This window comes from Mustelus asterias, unplaced genomic scaffold (assembly GCF_964213995.1).
Source record: "Mustelus asterias unplaced genomic scaffold, sMusAst1.hap1.1 HAP1_SCAFFOLD_3310, whole genome shotgun sequence".
Classification (NCBI taxonomy): Eukaryota; Metazoa; Chordata; class Chondrichthyes; order Carcharhiniformes; family Triakidae; genus Mustelus; species Mustelus asterias.
The window spans coordinates 1-22,144 of NW_027593255.1; the positions used below are offsets into that span (position 1 = coordinate 1).

The 22,144-nt window shown below is 46.6% G+C and overlaps 1 protein-coding gene across 1 annotated transcript in view; it reads left to right on the forward strand.

Annotated features, from left to right (window-relative positions):
* Window positions 1-2,849: 2,849 nt before the first annotated feature.
* The window catches only part of LOC144490457 (tenascin-X-like), a gene marked incomplete at its 3' end in the record, with an annotated part of 31,702 nt that continues 12,407 nt past the window's right edge, over window positions 2,850-22,144 (forward strand). Inside the window, exons 1-5 of the mRNA XM_078208201.1 lie at window positions 2,850-3,234; window positions 4,467-4,739; window positions 13,354-13,635; window positions 16,321-16,602; window positions 19,219-19,518. Of these exons, the coding sequence (XP_078064327.1) occupies window positions 2,850-3,234; window positions 4,467-4,739; window positions 13,354-13,635; window positions 16,321-16,602; window positions 19,219-19,518 (1,522 nt within the window). The remainder of the gene's footprint in view (window positions 3,235-4,466; window positions 4,740-13,353; window positions 13,636-16,320; window positions 16,603-19,218; window positions 19,519-22,144) is intronic.

Genomic DNA, 22,144 nt, shown 5'->3' on the forward strand with positions numbered 1-22,144 from the left:
TGCCCGTGAAGTCTTGTCACAGGTATTGTAGTGCAACATGCAAATAGGATCGGCAAATGCATGCTCAGCAAGATCCCATGACCAGGAATGATATCATGGCCGTATTAGTTGTTAATTGAGGGGTAAATGTTGGCCAAGTGACACTCTTTTCCCCCCTCCCCCTTGGTGTCCCAACCGCTGGATCTCATGGGATAAAGGGGGAGGTTCCTAGATGGGTGGAGAACTGGCTTGGTCACAGAAGACAGAGGGTGTTAGTGGAAGGGTCTTTTTCCGGCTGGAGGCCTGTGACTAGTGGTGTACCGCAGGGCTCTGTATTGGGACCTCTGCTGTTTGTGATTTATATAAACGATCTGGAAGAAGGTGTAACTGGGGTGATCAGTAAGGTTGCGGACAACACAAAATTGGCAGGACTTGCAGATAGTGAGGAGCATTGTCAGAAGCTACAGAAGGATATAGATAGGCTGGAAATTTGGGCAAAGAAATGGCAGATGGAGTTCAATCCTGATAAATGCGAAGTGATGCATTTTGGTAGAAATAATGTAGGGAGGAGCTATACGATAAATGGCAGAACCATAAAGGGTGTAGATACGCAGAGGGACCTGGGTGTGCAAGTCCACAGATCCTTGAAGGTGACGTCACAGGTGGAGAAGGTGGTGAAGAAGGCATATGGCATGCTTGTGTGGTGAACCATACTATGGGTACTTGTACATATGTTACTCTTGTTACTGTTGGGGTTAGGGTTGGGGTGTTCCACCTGTTAGCATTGTTCTGTGGTACACTCCGTTTGGCTCCGCCTTCTTACAGGAGTATAAAGGTCACTGCTACTTCCTAGTAGCCCTTAGTCTGGGATAGTATTGTTAAGCAGTATGCTCTATTCTTGTTGTGAATAAAAGCCTTTATTCCCGGGTACGTCCTAGCCTCCCGAGTGAATTAATCGCGCATCAGCTTGCCTTTATAGGACGGGGCATAGAGTATAAAAGTTGGGGTCTGATGTTGCAGATGTATAGAACGTTGGTTCGGCCGCATTTGGAATACTGCGTCCAGTTCTGTTCGCCACACTACCAGAAGGACGTGGAGGCTTTGGAGAGAGTACAGAGGAGGTTTACCAGGATGTTGACTGGTATGGAGGGGCTTAGTTATGAGGAGAGATTGGGTAAACTGGGGTTGTTCTCCCTGGAAAGACGGAGGATGAGGGGAGACTTAATAGAGGTGTATAAAATTATGAAAGGCATAGATAGGGTGAACGGTGGGAAGCTTTTCCCCAGGTCGGTGGTGACGTTCACGAGGGGTCATAGGTTCAAGGTGAAGGGGGGGAGGTTTAACACGGATATCAGAAGGACATATTTTACACAGAGGGTGGTGGGGGCCTGGAATGCGCTGCCAGGCAAGGTGGTGGAGGCAGGCACACTGGGAACGTTTAAGACTTATCTAGACAGCCATATGAACGGAGTGGGAATGGAGGGATACAAAAGAATGGTCTAGTTTGGACCAGGGAGCGGCACGGGCTTGGAGGGCCGAAGGGCCTGTTCCTGTGCTGTATTGTTCTTCTTTTGTTTGCTGTTTAATCTCTCAACAACTTTGAAAGAAAAAGCAGATATATCTGTTCATTGTCATGTTGCTGTCTGTGGGAGCTTGCTGTGCACAAGTAGATATTTCCAATTACAACCGGTATTTAAATAGTGCCTTTAACATACTCAAATATCACAAAGTGCTTCACAGGGACATTATAAACACAATATGACACTGAGACATGTAAGGAGATATTAGCTGGTCAGATGACAAAAAAGCCTGTTCAATGAGGCAGTTTTTAAGGAGTTTTTCGAAAGAGAATGATGTGGAAATGCCGTCATTGGTCTGGGGTAAGCACAGTAAGAAGTCTCACAACACTAGGTTAAAGTCCAACAGGTTTACTTGGAATCACAAGCTTTCGGAGTGCTGCAATTATCTTGCAATCGAGTCTCTGTCTATATTTGCCATGTTGTCAAACCTACTTCTCCACTCACCTGAGGAAGGGGCAGTGCTCCGAAAGCTTGATTCCAAATAAACCTGTTGGACTTTAACCTGGTGTTGTGAGACTTCTTACTGTGCTGGGAAGAGGAAGAGGAAGGTGGAAGGAGGGTATAACCAGATTCTAGAGCCCAGGCAACTGGAGGCATGACTCCCCATGGTGAAGTGATTAAAATCGGTGATGCTCAAGAAGGCGAGAGTTAGAGGAGCACCGATATCTGGGAGAGTTGTGGGGGTGAGGGAGATTACAGATACAGAGAGGGGGTGAGGCATTGAGAGGCATTTGGAAAGAAGGCAATGAGTTTTCAAATCAAGGTGTAGCTTGAAGAGGAGCCAGTGCAGGTCAGTGAGCGCAGGGGGTGAAAGGGGAATGGGATCTGCTGAGAGTTAAGACTTGGACAGCAGAGTTTTGGAGGGTAGAAGAGCAGCCAGGCGTGAGTTGTAATCATTGAGGTAATGAAAACAAGGTTAGGTCTTTCAGCATTCCCACAGTGACTACATTTCACAGTATATCATTGGCTATGAAGCTAATACTGTGACAGGCACTATAGAAGTGTACATTTATATGTTGTTTTCTTCATTCACTGTATAGATTTGTTTAGTTCGTACAGGGTTGGAATGAGGAGAGAGGTGCAGCTTTCCCTGAATGAGTTGGCTGTGTTTTGATCATGTGACAGGTATGGCCGTGATGGGCCAAATGGCCTTGTCTCATTCCAATATTCCTTCAGGAGAGGAAGGGTTAGCATGAGCCATACTTACAAACTCTGTAAAATATCTGCGCTGATCCACTGAACTCTCACAGGGTGGGGGAAGGCCCAGTGGGAAGCCTTCCTCATTGGCTAATGGGGTCAGAGGGTGCCGACCTCACCCTGCTCCTGTTCTGGTTTCCCGCACCTTTTAAAACGTTTAATTCTCACTTGCCTTTCCTGTTGGATTCCGCTGAGAAAGTGAAACCTGGTGATCTGGGGAAACTGGGCAGACTCACATCCTCCAATATCACAGACAGGTCCCTCCAGCTCAGCTGGACTGTGGAGAAGGACTTTGACACCTTCCTCATACACTACAGAGCCGATGGATCAAAGGACGTGCAGAAACTGAAGCTGTCCCGTAGCCTACGCTCCTCAATCATCACAGGCCTCAGGCCTAACACTAAGTACACAATTTATCTCTATGGTGTCTCCTTTGGCCAACGAACTAAACCAATCACCACCATAGTGACCACCGCAGGTAATTTTCATCCATACAATCGCTGAACAGTGCAGTGCACAAAGAGGCCATTCAGCCTATCAAATCTACCCCAGCTCTTTCTAGTAGGGCAAACCAGTTAGCCTGACTCTCCTGCTCTTTCCCCATAACTCTGCAATTTTCACTCCTTCACGTATTTATCCCAATTCCCTTTTTGAAGGTTACGACTGAATCACCCAAATTCCTGAACCATGGCAGGGGGACCAGTAACCAGAGGTCAGGGGTGATTGGTAGAAGAAAACTTCAATAATAAATTTCAAAATAGAATTGCATAAGTACAGGAAAAGGAAAGGTTTGAAGGGTTATGGGAAGAGAGCTGGAGAGAGAAAGAGACTGACAGCCAGCACAGATGGGCTGAATAGCTGCTCTCTGTGTTGTGAGATTCTGTGAATACGACTGGGAGAGTATTTGGGTCCGGGATTCATATTTTCTTTTGATGTTGTTGAGCACTTACTGATAATCTATTGAGCTGACACTGTTTGTCTGGAGGAACATCTGTGGAACTCTTTGCCGCAGGAGGCTGCAGAGGTCAGGTCATTGAGTGTCTTTAAGACAGAGATAGATTCTTGATTAATAAGGGGATCAGGGGTTGTGGGGAAAAGGCAGGAGAATGGGGATGAGAAAAATATCAGCCATGATTGAATGGCGGAGCAGACTCGATGGGCCAAGTGGCCTAATTCTGCTCCTATGTCTCATGGAGATGTCTGTGGCTACAGGTTTTTTTAACTACTTCAAGGTCAACATAATTGCCCCTTCAGAAGGTATTGGTGAGCTGCCTTCTTGAACCGCTGCAGTCCATGTGGTGTAGGTACACACACAGTGCTGTTAGGGAGGGAATTCCAGGATTTGACTCGGCGACTGCTAAGAAACGGCTGATATATTTTCATAAAAGTAAAATACTGCAACTGCTAGAATCTGAAACAAAAACAGAAAATGCTGGAAAATTTCAACAGGTCTGACAGTATCTGTAGGGTCATCCTGATTCGAAACATTGGCTCTATTCTTTCTCCACAGATGCTGTCAGACCTGCTGAGATTTTCCAGCATTTTCAGTTTTTGTTTCCATTTGTGATTTTGTTTAATATATTTCCAAGTTGAGATGATGAGTGATTTGGAGGGGAACTTGGAACCTTGTGTTGGTTGAACAGTAATTCGAAAGGTTGAGCAGTAATCCTCTCTTTCTATCACGAGTCATTTTCATTTCAACTTCCACAGATAAAAAGGCTGTAAAACTGGGCAACCTGTCCACCTCTAACATCACGGCTAACTCTCTCCGACTCTCCTGGACAGTGGACAGGCCCTTTGACTCATTTTTGATCCAGTACAGAGTCCAGGGCTCTGAAGAGACCCACAACATTACAGTCACCGGTGGACGAAGGTCCCATCTCATCGTAGGCCTCAAGCCTACTACCAGATACACTGTCTATATCTACGGGATTTCTGCTGGTCTACGGACAGAGCCCTTGACCACTGATATCACCACCAGAGGTACTCTGATTTTTTTTTTTGTATATGTTCCACCTTTGCTAGTGAATTAATTTTATATTTTTAGAGAACAGTTGTTCTTCCATTTCCATTGGCCCAATCTTCAACACAGAGAGAGAATGGTTCCTTCATTTCTGCCTCGGAATTGGGGGAGCGGATATTTTATCTTAATTCTCTGAGCGGGAATCCCACAGGAACAGGTGGAATGTTGATTTTTAGTCCTCACAAAATATCATTCCCCGTCCTCCCAGTTTGATTCTGAGAAAGTGTCAACAATGTATAAAGTTTACAGCTCAGAAACAGGCCACAGGCCTGTCTGATCCTTGCTGACGTTTGAGCTCCACACAAACATTCGACCAGTTCTCTTCATCTAACCCCAGAAGCATGTCCTTCTACCTTGTGTGTTTATTCGGCTTTCTCTCAAATACATCTGTCCTCTTTGCCTCAACAGCTCCCAGTGAGTAGCGATAAGGGGCGTCTTTCTCAGGTTGGAGAAGTAACCAGTGGAGTGTCACAGGGATCAGTGCTGGGACTGCAGCTCCTCACAATATATATTAATGATATGGAGGAAGGAACAGTGTACTTTGGCCAAACTTCTGGATGATACAAAGGTGGTAGGGAAGGCAGGTTGTAAGGAGGATATAATTAGCTTACAGATAGATATTGACAGGTTAAGTGAGTGGGCAGATAATTGGCAAAAATAATTCAATGTGGAAAAATGTGAGATTGTTCAATTTGGAAGAAATAACAAGAAGGCAAATTATTCAAATGGAGAGAGACTGCAGCAAGTTGTAACACAAAGGAACTTGGGGGTCCTTGTTCATGAAACTCAGGAAGTGAGCAGATAGGTGCAGGAGGAAGGCAAATAGAATGCTGGCTTTTACTTCAAGGGAGCTGGAGTATAAAAATAAAGAGGTGTTATTGTCACTGTGCAAATTTCTAGTGAGGCTGTGTACAGTTTTGAAACATAGAAACATAGAAAAACTACAGCACAAACAGGCCCTTCGGCCCCACAAGTTGTGCCGAACATATCCCTACCTTCTCGGCCTACCTATAACCCTCCATCCTATTAAGTCCCATGTACTCATCCAGTAGTCTCTTAAAAGACCCTATTGAGTTTGCCTCCACCACCACTGATGGCAGCCGATTCCACTCGCCCACCACCCTCTGTGAAAAACTTCCCCCTAACATTTCCCCTGTACCTACCCCCCAGCACCTTAAACCTGTGTGCTCTCGTAGCAGCCATTTCCACCCTGGGAAAAAAGCCTCTGAGAGTCCACCCGATCTATGCCTCTCAACATCTTATATACCTCTCTTAGGTCTCCTCTCATCCTTCGTCTCTCCAAGGAGAAAAGACCGAGCTCCCTCAGCCTATCCTCATAAGGCATGCCACTCAATCCAGGCAACATCCTTGTAAATCTCCTCTGCACCCTTTCAATCTTTTCCACATCCTTCCTATAGTGAGGCGACCAGAACTGAGCACAGTACTCCAAGTGGGGTCTGACGAGGGTCTTATATAGCTGCATCATTATCCCCGGATTCGTAAACTCAATCCCTCGATTGATAATGGCCAGCACACCATACGCCTTCTTAACCACCTCCTCCACCTGCAGGGCCGATTTCAGAGTCCTATGGACCCGGACCCCAAGGTCCTTCTGATCCTCTACAGTACTAAGAGTCTTTCCCTTTGTACTCCTTCATCCCATTTGACCTGCCAAAATGGACCACTACGCATTTATCTGGGTTGAAGTCCATCTGCCACTTCTCCGCACAGTCTTGCATCCTATCTATGTTCCTCTGTAACTTCAATGTGTTTAGTCACATTTTCGAAGAACTCCACCAGGCTCGTAAGGCACGATCTGCCCTTGACAAAGCCATGCTGAGTATTCTTGAGCATACTAAACCTCTCTAAATGCTCATATATCCTGTCCCTCAGGATCTTCTCCATCAGTTTACCAACCACTGAGGTTAGACTCACCGGTCGGTAATTTCCTGGGCTATCTCTATTCCCCTTCTTGAAAATAGGAACCACATCCGCAATCCTCCGGCACCTCTCCCGTCTCCATCGACGATGCAAAGATCATCGCCAGAGGCTCTGCAATCTCTTCCCTCGCCTCCCACAGTAACCTGGGGTATATCCCATCCGGACCCGGCGACTTATCTATCTTGATGCCATTCAAAGATTCCAGCACAACCTCTTTCTTAAAGTCCACATACTCAATCCTTTCAGTCCACCGCACACCCGCAGTACATCCACCCAGGTCCTTCTCCTCTGTGAAAACCGAGACAAAATACTCATTGAGCATCTCTGCCATTTCTACTGGTTCCGTACAGACTTTCCCGCCTTCACCTTTTATAGGACCTATTCCTTCACGTCTCATCCTTTTACTCTTCACATATTTATAGAACGCCTTAGGGTTTTCCTTAATCCTACCTGCCAAGGCCTTCTCGTGACCCCTTCTGGCTCTCCTAATTTCCTTCGTTAGTCCCTTCCTACAAGCCGTATACTCTTCTAAATCCCTATCTTCGCCAAGCTCTCTGAGCCTTTTGTACGCTTTCCTTTTCTTCTCGACTAGGTCCCGCACAGCTTTTGTGCACCACGGTTCCTTTAACCGACCAACACCCCCCTGTCTGCTCGGAACGTTGTCCTGTAGAGCTCTAGACAGATATTCCTTGAAAAACTGCCACCTCTCTTCAGTATATTTCCCCGAGAATACCTCCTTCCAATTTACTCCTCTAATTTGCTGTCTAATGTCTTCATATTTCCCCTTACTCATATAAACACTTTCCTAGCTTGCCTGATCCTCTCTTTTTCCAATGCAAGCCTAAAGGAGATAGAGTTATGATCGCTATCCCCAAGATGCTCTCCCACTGAGAGATCTGACACCTGTCCAGGTTCATTGGTCAGTATCAGATCAAGTACAGCCTCTCCTCTTGTAGGCTTGTCCACATGCTGTGTCAGGAAACCCTCCTGAACACACCTAACAAACTCTTCCCCATCCAATCCCCTTACCCTAGGGATATTCCAATCTATGTTTGGGAAATTAAAGTCTCCCATCACAGCAACTCTGCTATTACTGCATCTCAGGAAGAAGTCTCACAACACCAGGTTAAAGTTTACCTCTAGACAGACATTCCTTGAAAAACTGCCACCAACGCTTACCTGAAGGTCCAAGGCTGAATGCCCGTGAGAATGCCAAGGCATTCAGCCTTGGATCTTCAGGTAAGCGTTCTCCAAGGCGGCCTTCACGACACACGACAGCGCAGAGTCGCTGAGCAGAAACTGATAGCCAAGTTCCGCACACATGAGGACAGCCTAAACCGGGATGTTGGGTTTATGTCACACTATCAGTAACCCCCACAGCTTGCCTCCTGGACTTGTAGAATCTCACTAGCTGTTCTGTCTGGAGACAATACACATCTCTTTCACCTGTGTTTAATGCTCCCTCCACCCACATTGTCTGTACCTTTAAGACCTGGCTGGTTGTCGGGATTCGCATTCTAATCAGTATTCTGTAACTTGATTTCTGTGTCTCTGTGCCCTGAGAGCAGATTTCCACTCCATCTGATGAAGGAGCAGCGCTCCGAAAGCTTATGGTATTTGCTACCAAATAAACCTGTTGGACTTTAACCTGGTGTTGTGAGACTTCTTACTGTGTTCACCCCAGTCCAACGCCGGCATCTCCACATCATGATTACTGCATCTCTCCAGGATCTGTTTCCCTATCTGCTCCTCCACCTCCCTGTTACTATTGGGCGGCCTATAGAAAACTCCCAGCAAAGTGACCGGCCCCTTCCCACTCCGAACTTCCACCCACAGAGATTCAGTGGACAATCCCTCCGCAGCATACACCTTCTCTACAGCTGTGACACTATCCCTGATCAGCAGTGCCACCCCACCCCCTCTCTTGCCTCCCTCCCTGTTCTTCCTGAAACATCTGAATCCCGGCACCTGGAGTATCCAGTCCTGTCCCTGAGACATCCAAGTCTCCGTAATGGCCACCACATCATACTTCCAGGCATCGATCCACGCTCTGCGCTCATCCCCTTTATTCACTATGCTCCTGGCATTAAAGTAAACACATTTCAATCCTTTGGTCTGAGCTCTCCCCTTCTCTATCCCCTGTCCATCCGCCCTCTTGCACCGCCTATAACCCTTTTGGTCCCCTTACTTAAGAAAAGATACATTATCACTAGAGGCAGCGCAGAGGGGATTTACTAGGATGATCTCCGGTATGGAGGGACTGCCAAATGAGGAAAGATTGGATGGTTAGATCTGTACCCGGTGGAGTTCAGAAGAATGAGAAGTGATATGATTGAAAGAAATAAGATTCTTCGGGGGTTAGAGAGAGTTAATACTGAGAGGATGTTTCCACTCATGGGTGCATGTGCAAAAGGGCATAGTTGCAGAATAAGGTGGGGTTCATTTAAGATGGATTTGAATTTCTTCTCTCAAAGAGTGCTGAGCCTTTGAAATTCTTTATTCCAGGAAGCTGTAAAGGCCGAGTCCTTGAACATTTTTGTGGCTGAGATCAATCGGTTTTTAATCAGCTGGGATTAAGGATTATGGAGATGAGGCAGGAAAGTGGATTTGGAGAGTGTTAGATCAGCCATGATCTTATTAAATGGCGGAGCAGGCTCGAAGGGCCGAATTGCTATTTTCCTGTCCCTACTTCCTATGGTGTGTGTTGGGGAGATGGTGGTCTAGTGGTATTGTCTCGGCTTAGTAATCCAGCAGAACCGGTGTCATGCTCTGGGGACCTAAGTTCGAATCCCTTCCTGACAGTTGGTGAAATTTGAGTTCAATGAAAAATAATCTGGAATTAAAAGTCTAATGGTGACCATGAAACAATGAGCATTTAAAAACAATCTTCACTAATGTCCTTCAGCGATGAGAATCTGCTGTTTTTACCTGGCCTGGCCTACATGTGACTCCAGACACACAGCAATGTGGTTCACTCTTAAATGCCCGTGTAAAATCACTCAGTTCAAGGGCAATTAGGAATGGACAATAACTGCTGGCCCAGCCAGTGACACATTTCATGAAAAAATGTAAAGAAGGCCCCACCCTTTTGGTTAAGAATTCTCTGTTAGATTTGTTAGTGATTTTATTCCCTGGCTCTTTTCTCCACCCCGCACATGTGGAGTCACTCTCTCCATGTAAACTGCTATCATAATCCAAAAGACCTTTATCAGGTCAACCCCTCAATCTCCTCTTTCCGAGGGGAAAGATCTCGGCCTGTTCACTGTGACATTTAATAACTGTGTTCCATGTCCGCTGGGTAAGAGGTGATCTAACTGCATTGTCTGATTAAAGGCTAGGATGGATAGAGACTCTTTTCTCTGGGTGGGAGGGCGGGGTGGGATGCAGGGGCACGGGTTGGGGAGCGGGGGTGTGGGGGAGCATAATCTTAAAATTGGAGCTAGGCCTTTCGGGGATGATACCCAGGCACACTTCATCACTCAAGGGGGAGAGGAAATCTGGAATCCCTCCGCCAAAAAAAAGTAGTTAAACTTTCAAAATTGAGATTGATAGATTTTTGTTGGATAAATGTTATGAAAACAGATGCAGATGGGCTGCAGTCGAACTGCGTGGTGCATAGACTCAAGGCGCCTCCTGCCTTTCCTGTGAAAGGGTTTAATCTTCAGCCAGAAAAGCTCACATACCATCACTGTGAAATGTGCAGTTCATCACACTTGAATGAATGTATCTATTAGAACTGCCTGGCAGATGAGTTAATTTACAAACTGATTTGATCATCTTGTTCATCCTATTAAATCAGGATGGGGACAAGTACAGGCCTTGGACCGATTAATCAAGATTTATTTGTCTTTCTAAGCCTACTGGACTTGGCAGTCACTGACATGGCAGGCAATAGTTTCAGAATCTGAATCCTGCTATGCGGAGCTCTGCGTTCAGCCATGACCTTCCACCTTCCCATCCCACCCTGTGACCTCTCTCTCTGGCAGAGGCCTGAGGTTTGTCAGCAGAATCCTCGGTGGTTGCCATGGCGATTCCCATTGGGTGAATTGGCCAGAGGTAGCAGCCTGTATCAGGCATTCTCCTTCATGGCGCGAAAGACTTGCATTTAGATAGCACCTTTCACAACCTCGGGACGTCCCAAAGTGCACTGTTGGCTGCAAAGTACTCCCTCTGATGTGTCGTCACAGTTTGTGCACAGCAAGATACCACAAGTCACGATGTGAGATGGCTCAGACAGCCAAGGTTTTCCAGCCTTTCCCTCCTGACGGGATCCAATCCGGCTGTACCCCCATGTGGAGTGTTCCCGGTGACGGTGGAGGGTGGGGTGTGCAGAAAGCCATCGACATCGGTGGGAATGGAAGATCCCGCCACTGGCCAACGGTGGGTCACCTCCTCTCCCGCCAAAAAATACACCGGGGTGGGGAAGGAAAATTCCACCCAGAGTTTTCTTTTTGAGATGCTGCTCTCCTTCGGAATAACGGTGGTGTGATTATAACAGGGGGAGTTCAAGAGTGTGAACTTCTGCAGGGACTTCTTACTGCCACTTTCTGTTCACGCACTTGCACTGAGTTTTCAGTTGAGGTTACACCCGCAGAAGAGGTATGGAGGAACCTTCCCCTCCCACTAACTCTGAGCAAAGGGTATTGAAAAATACGAAACCAAAGGCAGTGCACATGAAGGGAGATAAGGTCCAAATCTAATCGGATTGCAACACAGTCATGAGGAGCTGTACGATCTCCTGGCCCTACAAACTGAAGGATAGCAAGACAAAAAAAACTGCAGCAATCACATCAGCAAAGATCAAGAAGTGTTTTTATGCAGTGAATACTGACCAGTACGTGCTTGCCTTGAGGCTGGTGGAAATGGAAAATGATCCATGATTTCAAAAGGGAGGAAATAGTGGTGTAGTGGTAATGTCACTGGACTAGAGGCCCAGGCGAATGCTCTGGGGACAAGGGTTCAAACCCCACAACAGCAGATGGTGGAATTTCTCAGTAATGGTGACCATGAAACCATTGTCGATTGTTGGGAAAATCCATCTGGGTCACTAATGTCCTTTAGGGAAGGAAATCTGCCGACCTTACCCGGTCTGGCCGACATGTGACTCCAGAGCCACAGCAATCTGGTTCACTCTTAACTACCCCGAGTTCAAGGGCAATTTGGGATGGATAAAAAAATGCTGGCTTTGCCAGCGATTCTCACATCCCATGGAAGAATAAATCTTAAAATAAAATAAATTGGATGGGCAAGCAAAGGAAATAGAACTGCAGAAAAGTGCCCGTCCAATACTTTACTTTAACCTTTCTTCTTTCATGGCTGCACTGATTGATTAGGGGAGTGGGGCTGACTGGCTGCTCCACCAAGGGTTGGCATGGACGCAACAGGCTGAATGGGCTCCTTCTGTGCCATAAACCACCATCCGATTCTGGGAACCCTTATCATTCTCCACCATCTTCAAATATTGATAAAACATTGTTTTATATGGCCATTCTCGATGGCTTACCTCTGTGTCACTGGCTGTTTGACCATCAGACACCTTTCCCTCTATTATATATTCAAATCCGATGTATAAACATACAGTTTACCCAGGAATGATTCAGTCCCAACGCTTCAGTTCCAATGTCCTGTGCTGCTTCAATTCCTATTCCTTATCATCCTTCAATTCCCATTCCTTGCGCTCCTCCCTATCTGTGAGGGTTTCCAGTTTTCTTCTGTTCTGGAAGCTGCCGAGGAAGCTTCTTAAAGTCTCCCGTTTCCCAGCTGGTGGAGTGATGGGTCAAGCCTCGTTCTGAACAACCTGATATCAATGTTGGCCATTTATTTCCCATGCAGAACAACACCACGGCTATTCTCTGTGTGGAGAGGAAGGATATTCATCAATCTCCAGTAGACGGTGTTTTCCCCATCTCCTTGCAATATGAGCCCATCACGCATCCTGGCAAAGACCACCGAGTGACATTTTATTACCACTGTTGGTTTAAAATCCCTGTCTGTCTCCAATGCTCATTTCCTGTGAAATGTGATGAATTGGCGTTTTAACACCAACTTGTGTTCACATCGCCCCTTTATCTTGGAAAAGTTCCCATGGTGCTTCACAGGAGCGATTCCAATCTGAGCCATGAAAAGAAATATTAGGGTAGCTGGCCAATAGCTTAGTCAAGGAGGTTGCTGTTGTTACAGCCATCTTAAAGATGGGGAGGGAGGCAAAGAGATTTAGGCTGGGATTCCAGACTACACTCCCCCTCACCCCCCCCCCCCCCCCCAGCCCCCCCCCCACTCCCCTCACCGACTCCACCGACCCCCTATCCTCACCCACGCCTCCGCGTTTGCCTTTTTCGCCATTGGTTGCAGGCGGGTCTGCCAGTCCCAAAGTTGATGGCATCTTGCATTGCTAACCCGCACCACATATGGGGAACTTGCCACCTTTGGCAAGACCGGAAAATCTCACTGGTGGGAAGGGCCAGAAAATCCCACCTTAAGGGAGGGAATTCCAGAACTTTGTGTCAAGGTAGCTGAAGACACAACCATCAATGGTGGAGTGATTAAAATTGGAGTAAGCTCAACTCGGGGTGGAGGGAGGGTGAGCAAGGAGATTACAGAGGATTGTTTAAAAATTATTTTCTTCCCTTTCAGCTGAAGAGCGGCCACAGCAAAGCAAAGTGAGTGATTTCTCGGTGACTAATATCACAGCAGATTCTCTCCAGCTTTCCTGGGTGACGGAGAAGGAATATGACTCCTTCTTTGTGGAATATGGAGTCAAGGAGGATCGGGATATGCTGAGCTTCACGGCAACCGGTGACCGCCGTTCCTCCATCATCACAGGCCTGAGGCCTACCACCACCTACACATTCTATCTCTATGGGGTCTCTGCTGGCCAACGCACCAAGCCATTGACAGCTGTCGCCACCACCACAGGTAACATAGGAAACCAAGCAGGATTAATTCTTCCTCGGTGAGAAATTATCGCTCAAACAAATACTCGCACAGTTCCTTCTCTGCAAACCTTTCACCTTGCAGGCCAACCTTCACTGCTTCAGAATGGTACCCTGCAGAATTACATAGACGTACATAAGAGACAGGAGCAGGAGAGTAGGACCATCAAATTATCAGTGCTGATCTCCTATCTTAGTTCCCATCTTCCCCAATTAGTCCCATATCCCTGAGTGTCCCCAACAATCTAGCGATCTCAGTCTGGAATATATTCAATGAATGAGCGTCCCTTGGCTCCCTGGGGCAGAGAATTCCACAAACCCGCAGCACTAAAGGTGAAGAAATTTCTCCTCACCTCAGTCCTGCGAAGCTGAACCCTTTGTTCTGAGACGCTGACCTCTTTGGTTCAGGATTTTCCTGCCAGGGGGAACAGTGCAGTCACCGGCCATTTGGCCAAACCGCTGAGTTTTTATGCCCACCTGCTCCCTCGTTCCCTTCATTATATATCCTTTCTTTCCTTCTCCCTCTTCTTTTTATGGAGCTTCCCATCAACGGGGATCGGTTCTCTCTGCGGCAGCAAACTCCACTTTCTCAGTGAATACAGTTGGAATGGGGAAGCGGGAGGGCTCAGGAATTGCTGGAGTGTATTTCCAATGGGAAAGGCACCCAGGAGCACGTGTTTCCCTGACTCTGACCCCCTCCCCCTCTAGATCCACCCCTTCCCCACCCCACCATCTCCCCCCTCCGCCCCCACAGCAGCACTTTCTGTGGAACAAGCCTGAGGGAGTCCAGTTGCTGCTTGGGGGTTTTTTTTTCGAACGTTCCCACTGATGGAAATCTGGGAAACGAGCCCGTGAGAAGGAAATGAAAAATCTGCTTTTTGTTGTGTGCTGTTAAACAATTCAGGCCTCACAATGTGTGCAATACTTAATCATTGGCAGCCGTTCAGACATTTTCGGAAATATTAACGCCAGCATCTTTTAACCGGTTTCATGCCGGGACTGTACCAGCTGTGAATATTTGCCCTCTTTTCTCACCAATGGACCTCTCCCAGTGCGCGATGTCTGTCTTCCATGGGGTGACCAGGTAGGTGCAGTAATGTCAGGATTGGCTGTTAACCTGACTGGAACCCGCTACTCGGAGCTTTACCCAGCAGCACACTCGATTCCTACTCCCTGAGCAGGGAGGTGTGATATCCCACAATGCAACCGTCAGCAGTCATGCCCATTCCTGATTGGCTCCCCGCTATTTGGGAGGAGATCAAAAGCAAGAGGAACCCTGAACCATCAAGATGCGAACTGTCAGAGCAAGGAGCGACCCAGGAGGGAGCACGGTATTATCCTGACAAGATTCTGAGGTGCCATATCAGGAGCTCAGCTAAATCCGGCCTCGAACAATCGCTTGTCCTCCCCTTCAGCCCAGCATGATGGAGTGCAGAGCTGGTTACAACCCGCAATTCAATGTTTTAAGTTCCATTGTGAAAACTTTCCTGCATTTTGGATCTGCTGTTGAAAATTAGCTTTTGTGGCGCAGTACTTCCTGATAATGAAATTGAGGAGCCTGAACTGGTAGGCCCCATGTTGGAATTGTAGCTGTGTGCATGAGGCAGGTCTGGAACTGGTAGCCTAATGGCTCACAGAATGAGTCATCTTGTCTTTTCAGTGCAGAACATTTCCAGGTAGTTTCCAAGGGTTAGCTCACTCATGGGCCGTCTGTCTGTCTGTGGCCTCCAGATTAGTGGTGCTGATATCCAGAGCTGATGAAGGCTTGAAGACATCCGCCCTGCCTGCTTTAGTTCCAGGAGTTAACCCATTTCTGGATCTGTTAGTGCAGCGGTTATTAGGTCTGAACTGCAGCAACTCTGAGGTTGCTCAGAGGGCTTGTGTGGGTCTTTTTTGGGGGGGAAGCGAGCCTCCAACCACCGCCCCCCCCTCCCCACTCCCCCATGGCCTGGGCTGGCCTACATGTTACTCAAGCCTAACACCACCTGCTTGACTCTTTTAATGCAAATCTGATTGGCCAAGCCAGATCGTAAGAAATAAGGATGGGAGGAGGCCATTCAGCCCTTTCAGGGTCTGCCCTGCCTTTCAATAGGATCATGGTTGATCTTCTACCCCAACTCCATTTCCTGCCCTGTGTCCACAAGCATCCAGAAATCTACTGACCTTTGACTGAGCCTCCAGAGGAGTAGCAAATTCCAAATCTCTGAGTGAAGAAATTTCTCCTCGACTCAGCCCTAAATGATTGGCCTCCTTATCATGAGACTGTCACCCAGTGTTCCCGATTCAGGGAACCGTTTTCTCAGCCTCTACCCTGCCAGCCCCTTTTCTATGTCTCCGTGACAACCCTCTAAACTCCAGGGCATATAGACTCAATCTATTTGTTCTCTAAAGTTATGGAACCAAAGCACAATTTGTCAGGGTGTTGAGGGAGGGGCAATAAATTAGACCTCGCTAAAATCATCCGCATCCTGACGGAACATTCTAAACAAAACCTCAGGTGAAGGGAATATTGTAAAACACACCTGCTTAAAATGCCACTGAAATCTCCAAGCTAATATTCCACCATACCAGAGGTTAATGCCGTTACTGTCCAGGGTAAATAATCAATCTTCCATCCAGTAACAATCCATCTTTTTCTCCTTTCTCCCCCCTTTTTTGACTTCCACAGACAAGGACGTCACCAAACTGAAAAAGCTTGGCCATCTTTCAGTCTCTAATGTCACAACCAACTCCTTCCAGCTCTCCTGGGTGGCGGAGGCAGACTTTGATTCCTTTGTGATACAGTACAGAGTGCCTGGCTCTAAAGTGGCGCGGAAACGCACGGTAACTGGTAACCGCCGGCAATCAGTCATCACAGGCCTCAGGCCTACTACCAGCTACAGAGTCCTCCTCTTTGGGGTCTCCCAAGGCCAGCGCATGAGGCCCTTGACTGCCCTCGTGTCCACCAGAGGTATTTTTTTAATGTAAGAAATGGTACCCTTAGCATCTCCGAGGCAGGGAACTATTTGCCCATTCTCTTCACCTTTGCACTATTCAGGGGGCAGCAATGCTCATGCTCCTGATCAACATGGGTGTGCATGCCGGGATACACACACTGCACGGCCTTGTTCATTGTGCAGCCTGACAGGAGCCTCGGTAAAAATCCTCTCACTCCCCTTCCCCACCGCTGCATGAAGTTTGGAAGTCACCTGGATTTGCTCCAAGCTTGGATGTTTTTTGCCTCCATGTGCGATTTGTTTTTTTTTCATGAACATAAACATATATTTATATAAATCAGATATATAAATATACTCCATCATCATTTCCACAGCTTTCGCATGCACTGCAGAGCAGAACAAAGTTGTTTTGAGGCACTTCAACCCCTGTCTTCACTTCCAGGAGCATATCATGTGTTGGCCATCATTCTTCATTCTTTGGCTCTGACACTCTATCTCATGTCTGCCCTGATTGATTCCATTACACCATAGCTGCCGAAGTGTGAAATCCTCGGGTTCGCCATCATTTTCTTCAATCTTGTTGATTAATTTTATAATCATAAATGGCTTGTCTTCATTGTCTGCTCCTCTTGTCAGTGGGGCTTGTCAGTGTTCTGTGTTCAGTTGGTGTTGTGATAGTTATTGTTGATTGATCTGTGTGATCTGGTCTGTTGTTTGGCAGAGGATGGACTGGGAAGGGAATTTTAGAGCAATATTGGCTCTGGAAAATTTCCTGCTGCTTTTCCCAGGAGACTGTGTGGATGGCCGCGGGATGGGTGGAGGAGGAGAAGAGTGTCTGTTTATAAAGTTCCTATGGGACGGCTTTGAGGGGAGGGGTGAAGCGGTGTCTAGTTATAATATGTGGTTGTGAGAGCAGGTTTGATCAGTTTGGTATGGTTGTACATTGTGTAACAATCAAAGATAAATTATATAGACAGACACATAGAATAGAATAGAATCCCTAAAGTGCAGAAGAAGGCCATTCGGCCCATTGAGCCAGCACCGACCACAATCCCACCCAGGCCCGATCCCCGCAACCCCACATATTTACCCCGCTAATCCCCCTGACACGAAGGGGCAATGTAGCATGGCCAATCCACCGAACCCGTACATCTTTGGAGTGTGGGAGGAACCCAAAGCGCCCGGAGGAAACCCACACAGACACGGGGAGAATGTGCAAACTCCGCACAGTCAGTCACCCGAGGCTGGAATTAAACCTGGGACCCTGGTGCTGTGAGGCAGCTAATAAGACAATAATAGGAACAACAGTAGGCCATTCAGCCCTTTGAGGTGCTCCACCATTTAACAAGATCATGGCTGATCGAACACTCACTAAGTCCACTTTCCTGCCTTATCTCTGTAATCCTTAATTCCCCAACTGACACAAACCTCTTGATCTCAGCCTTGAAAATATCCAAGGACTTGGCCTCCACATGAGAGGAATCATCCTCCCAACATTTACCCTGTCTGACCCCCTAAGGGTTATATGTTTCAATCATATCACCTCCCTTCTGTACTCCAAGGAGGACAGACACACATCATGCATACTTACAGACAGAGTTATGGACATGTGCACACATACTATATGCACACTCACACAGAGGCACCCAGATTATGTACACATGGGTGAGTATGCACAGACACACGTGTACATACGCAACCTCACTACAGATACTCAGAGAAGCATACACATATAGACACATCTTCTCAGGTATACATATATATACACACACACACATGGACACACACACATATATATGTACGCATGCATAGACAACATATTTACGCACACACACACATATAACAGATGAAAAATCACTGACAGGGGCTGGGTGACTGAAAGCTACATAATCCCAGCCCACACCGCAGGTGAAAATTGAGCCTATATTAATTTTGTGAAATGTTCAAGCCGGAGTGTCAATGACTCCAGAAACGACACAGTCAGCATTATCCTGACCAATTCTGTTATCGGTCATTGAGAAACATTGCATTCTGAGTTATTCCTGGCTGGGATTCTCTGGTCTCATTCACCCCACCACCACCATTGTCAGCAAGAATGGAGAATTTGGCCGTCAAATCTCCATTCACTGCAGCGGGACCGGAGAATCCCAGTCACAGGTGAGGACGGAGGATTTGGCCCCTGTGTCAGTGACACAGTTAAGTTGTGACCCCCAGACAGTGGGGTCGTTCGAAAATTCATACTTTGGATTCTCATGAACACACTGTGATCTGTAGGGATATCAAAAGTGCTGGTAATTTGCTGAGTGATAGATTCGATATATTCATGCCTGTTGCTGTCAGTTCCCAGTTTGCGTTGGGCATCTTAAATTTGCAACAAGGACTTTGCTTTAACATGATGGGTTTATGAGACTGGAAAGGGTTACATTGGATAGTTTAATACAATACAAGCAAATGAAAGAGTGCGCAGAGCAACAGTAGGGCAAACAACACTGAGATAGCGATCAGTCATGGCCTGATCGAAAGGTAGAACAGGCTCTTGAGGGGCCGAACAGCCTCCACCTGCTCCTACAGAAACCCGCTGGACTAATGCCTGCCCTGTTGCTGAACTGTAACGTGAATTCTGTTTTCAGCTTCCACAGATAAGAGCGGAATCAAACCGAGTAGAATAAACAAAGTGGGCACTCTGTCAGTCTCTAACATCACGACTGAATCCTTCCAGCTCTCCTGGGCTACAGACAGAGTCTTTGATTCTTTCCTTGTACAGTATAAGCAGCCGGGACTCCACAACGTGCAGAACCTGACAGTAGATGGCAGTCGTCGAACGACCACCATCACAGGCTTGAGGCCTACTGCCAAGTACACCCTCAATCTCTACGGGCTTGCAAGTGGGCAGCGTACAAAGCCACTGACCACTACCGTAACCACGAAAGGTATTAATCAACCAATTCTTTCCCACCAGGTACTGTACAAAGATATACAGTTTTGTAGAAGGAGATGTGCGATAAGAAGGCTGCAGTGACTTAGCCTGGTATTGAATATATTTAATGGGAACACCATTGTCTGGAGTTTCCCCTCCGAGTCACTCACCATCCTGACTTGGAAACGTATCGCCGTTCTTTCACTGTCACTTGGTCAAAATCCTGGAGTGTCCTCCCTAACAGCACAGTGGGTGTACCTACACCTAGGGGACTGCAGTGGTTCAAGAAGGCAGCTCGTCACCACCTTCTGAAGGGCAACCATGGATGGGCAATAACTGCTGGTCTAGCGAGCGACACCCACATCCCGTAAAGAAATTCAAACCTTTACTGGGGAGAAAGCTGCAGTTACATACTAATATCCAAATTAAGAGCAGGACTAGGCTCCTCGAGCCTTCTCCTCCACTCAATTAGATCTGATCTGATTGTAACTTCAACCCCCACATTCCTGCCTAACTCCCCATTATCCTTTCAACCTCTTGTGAATCAAGAATCTATCTCGCACTGCCTTACAAAATATTCAAAGACTCTGCTTCCACTGCCTTTTCAGAAAGAATTTCAGAGACTCACCGCCCTCTGAGAGAAAAGTATCTCCTCAACTCTGTCTTATTATTAAACAGTGGCCCTTATCTGACAAGAGGAAACATCTTCTTCATATCCATCCTGTCAACACCCCTCAGGTCCTTAAAGGTTTTGATCAATCTGCCTCTTACTCTTCTAAACTCTAGTGAATACAAAACCAACCTCTCCAACCTTTCTTAGTCCAGTAAACCTCTGAACCGCTTCTAATGCATTTAAATCTTTCCTTAAATAAGGAAACCAATATTGTACCTCACACTCGACAAGTTACATGGACAAGTTTGGAAAAGCTGTTCTGCAGAAGGGTCGTATGGACTCGAAACGTTAACTCTGTTTCTCTCTCCACAGATGCTGCCAGACCTGCTGAGTCTATCCAGCATTTTCTGTTTTTATTTCAGATGTCCAGTATCTGCAGTATTTTGCTTTTATTGAAGACGCTGGGGTTGTTCACCTTAGAATAGAGAGGATTAAGTGGAGATTTGATGCAAGTGTTTAAAATCATGAAGGGTTTTGATAGAGGTGATTAAGAGAAACTGTTCCCATTGGTGGAAAGATTAAGAACCAGAGGGCACAGATTTAAGGTGATTTGGCAAAAGACGTGATGGTGACACAAGGAAAATCTTTTTCACGCATCCAATGGTTTGGGTTCGGATTGCACTGCCTGAGAGTGTGATCAAGGCTCGTTCAAGGGTCACTTGCAAAAGGGAAATGGACAAATATTTTAAGGTTAAGACATTGCAGGAATATGGGAAAATAGTCAGGAGGCGATGGCCGAGTGGTATTATCACTAGACTATTAATCCAGAAACTCAGCTAATGTTCTGGGGACCCGGGTTTGAATCCTGTCACGGCAGATGGTGGAATTTGAATTCAATAAAAAAAAAATCTGGAATTAAGAATCTACTGATGACCCATTGTCGATTGTCGTAAAAACTCATCTGGTTCACTAATGTCCCTTTTAGAGAAGGAAATCTGTCGTCCTTACTTGGTCTGGCCTACATGTGACTCCAGAGCCACAGCAATGTGGTTGACTCTTAACTGCCCTTGGGCAACTAGGGATGGGCAATAAATTGGGCACAATTTTGTCTTTTCAAAAGCGATCAAGTTGCAAAAGATGGAGGTGGTATGGAGGGCCAAATGCGGGCAATTGGGACTAGTTTAGGGGTTTAAAAAAGAGGGCGGCATGGACAAGTTGGGCTGAAGGGCCTGATTCCATGCTGTAAACCTCTATGACTCTATGACTCTAAATGCTGGCCAGCCAGCGACACCCATGTCCCACAAATAAATAGAACAAAATGTGGGGGTAACTGGATTGCTCTTTGAGAGAGCTGGTATAGATTTGATGGGCTGAATGGCCACATTCTCTCAACTACTGTTGTAAGATTCTATGACAATTGGAGTAAAGGGATGGGAAAAGGAGATTAGAAATGGGGAGAAAGCCACAAGATGTAAGCTGTGGGAAGTATTACATGACATTTGACCAATCCCTGATGAGACCACATGGAGAATAGCATGTTGAACTGTTGGAAAGACAGGGGAAGAGTGGAATAAACAGAGAAGGGGTCAAACAGCAGATGAGCTGGAACATGAAAAGAAACAAAGATCAAACCCAAAAAAATAAGCAAGAGAGTTAATGAGAGAGAAGGAAAAGCAGAAAGTCAAGGAACTGAAGGCCTGGATTATGAAGTGAAGAAGCCACAAAATGGAAATAATGACATTCGGGTTGATATTCTCCAGTTGTGGGTTAGACTGCCATCTAGTGGGTTAAGACTGAGGACAGAGGGATTGAACAGTGAATTGGCTGAATTCCCATGAGCTGTGCCATAGGTCGACTACTAGGTCCATTCCCTACTCTTCCGTACTGCACCATGTAAAGTAAAGTAGTTTATTAATTAGTCACAAGTAAGGCCTACATTAACACTGCAATGAAGTTACTGTGAAATTCCCCTAGTCGCCACATTCCAGTGCCTGTTCGGGTCAATGCACCCAACCAGCACATCTTT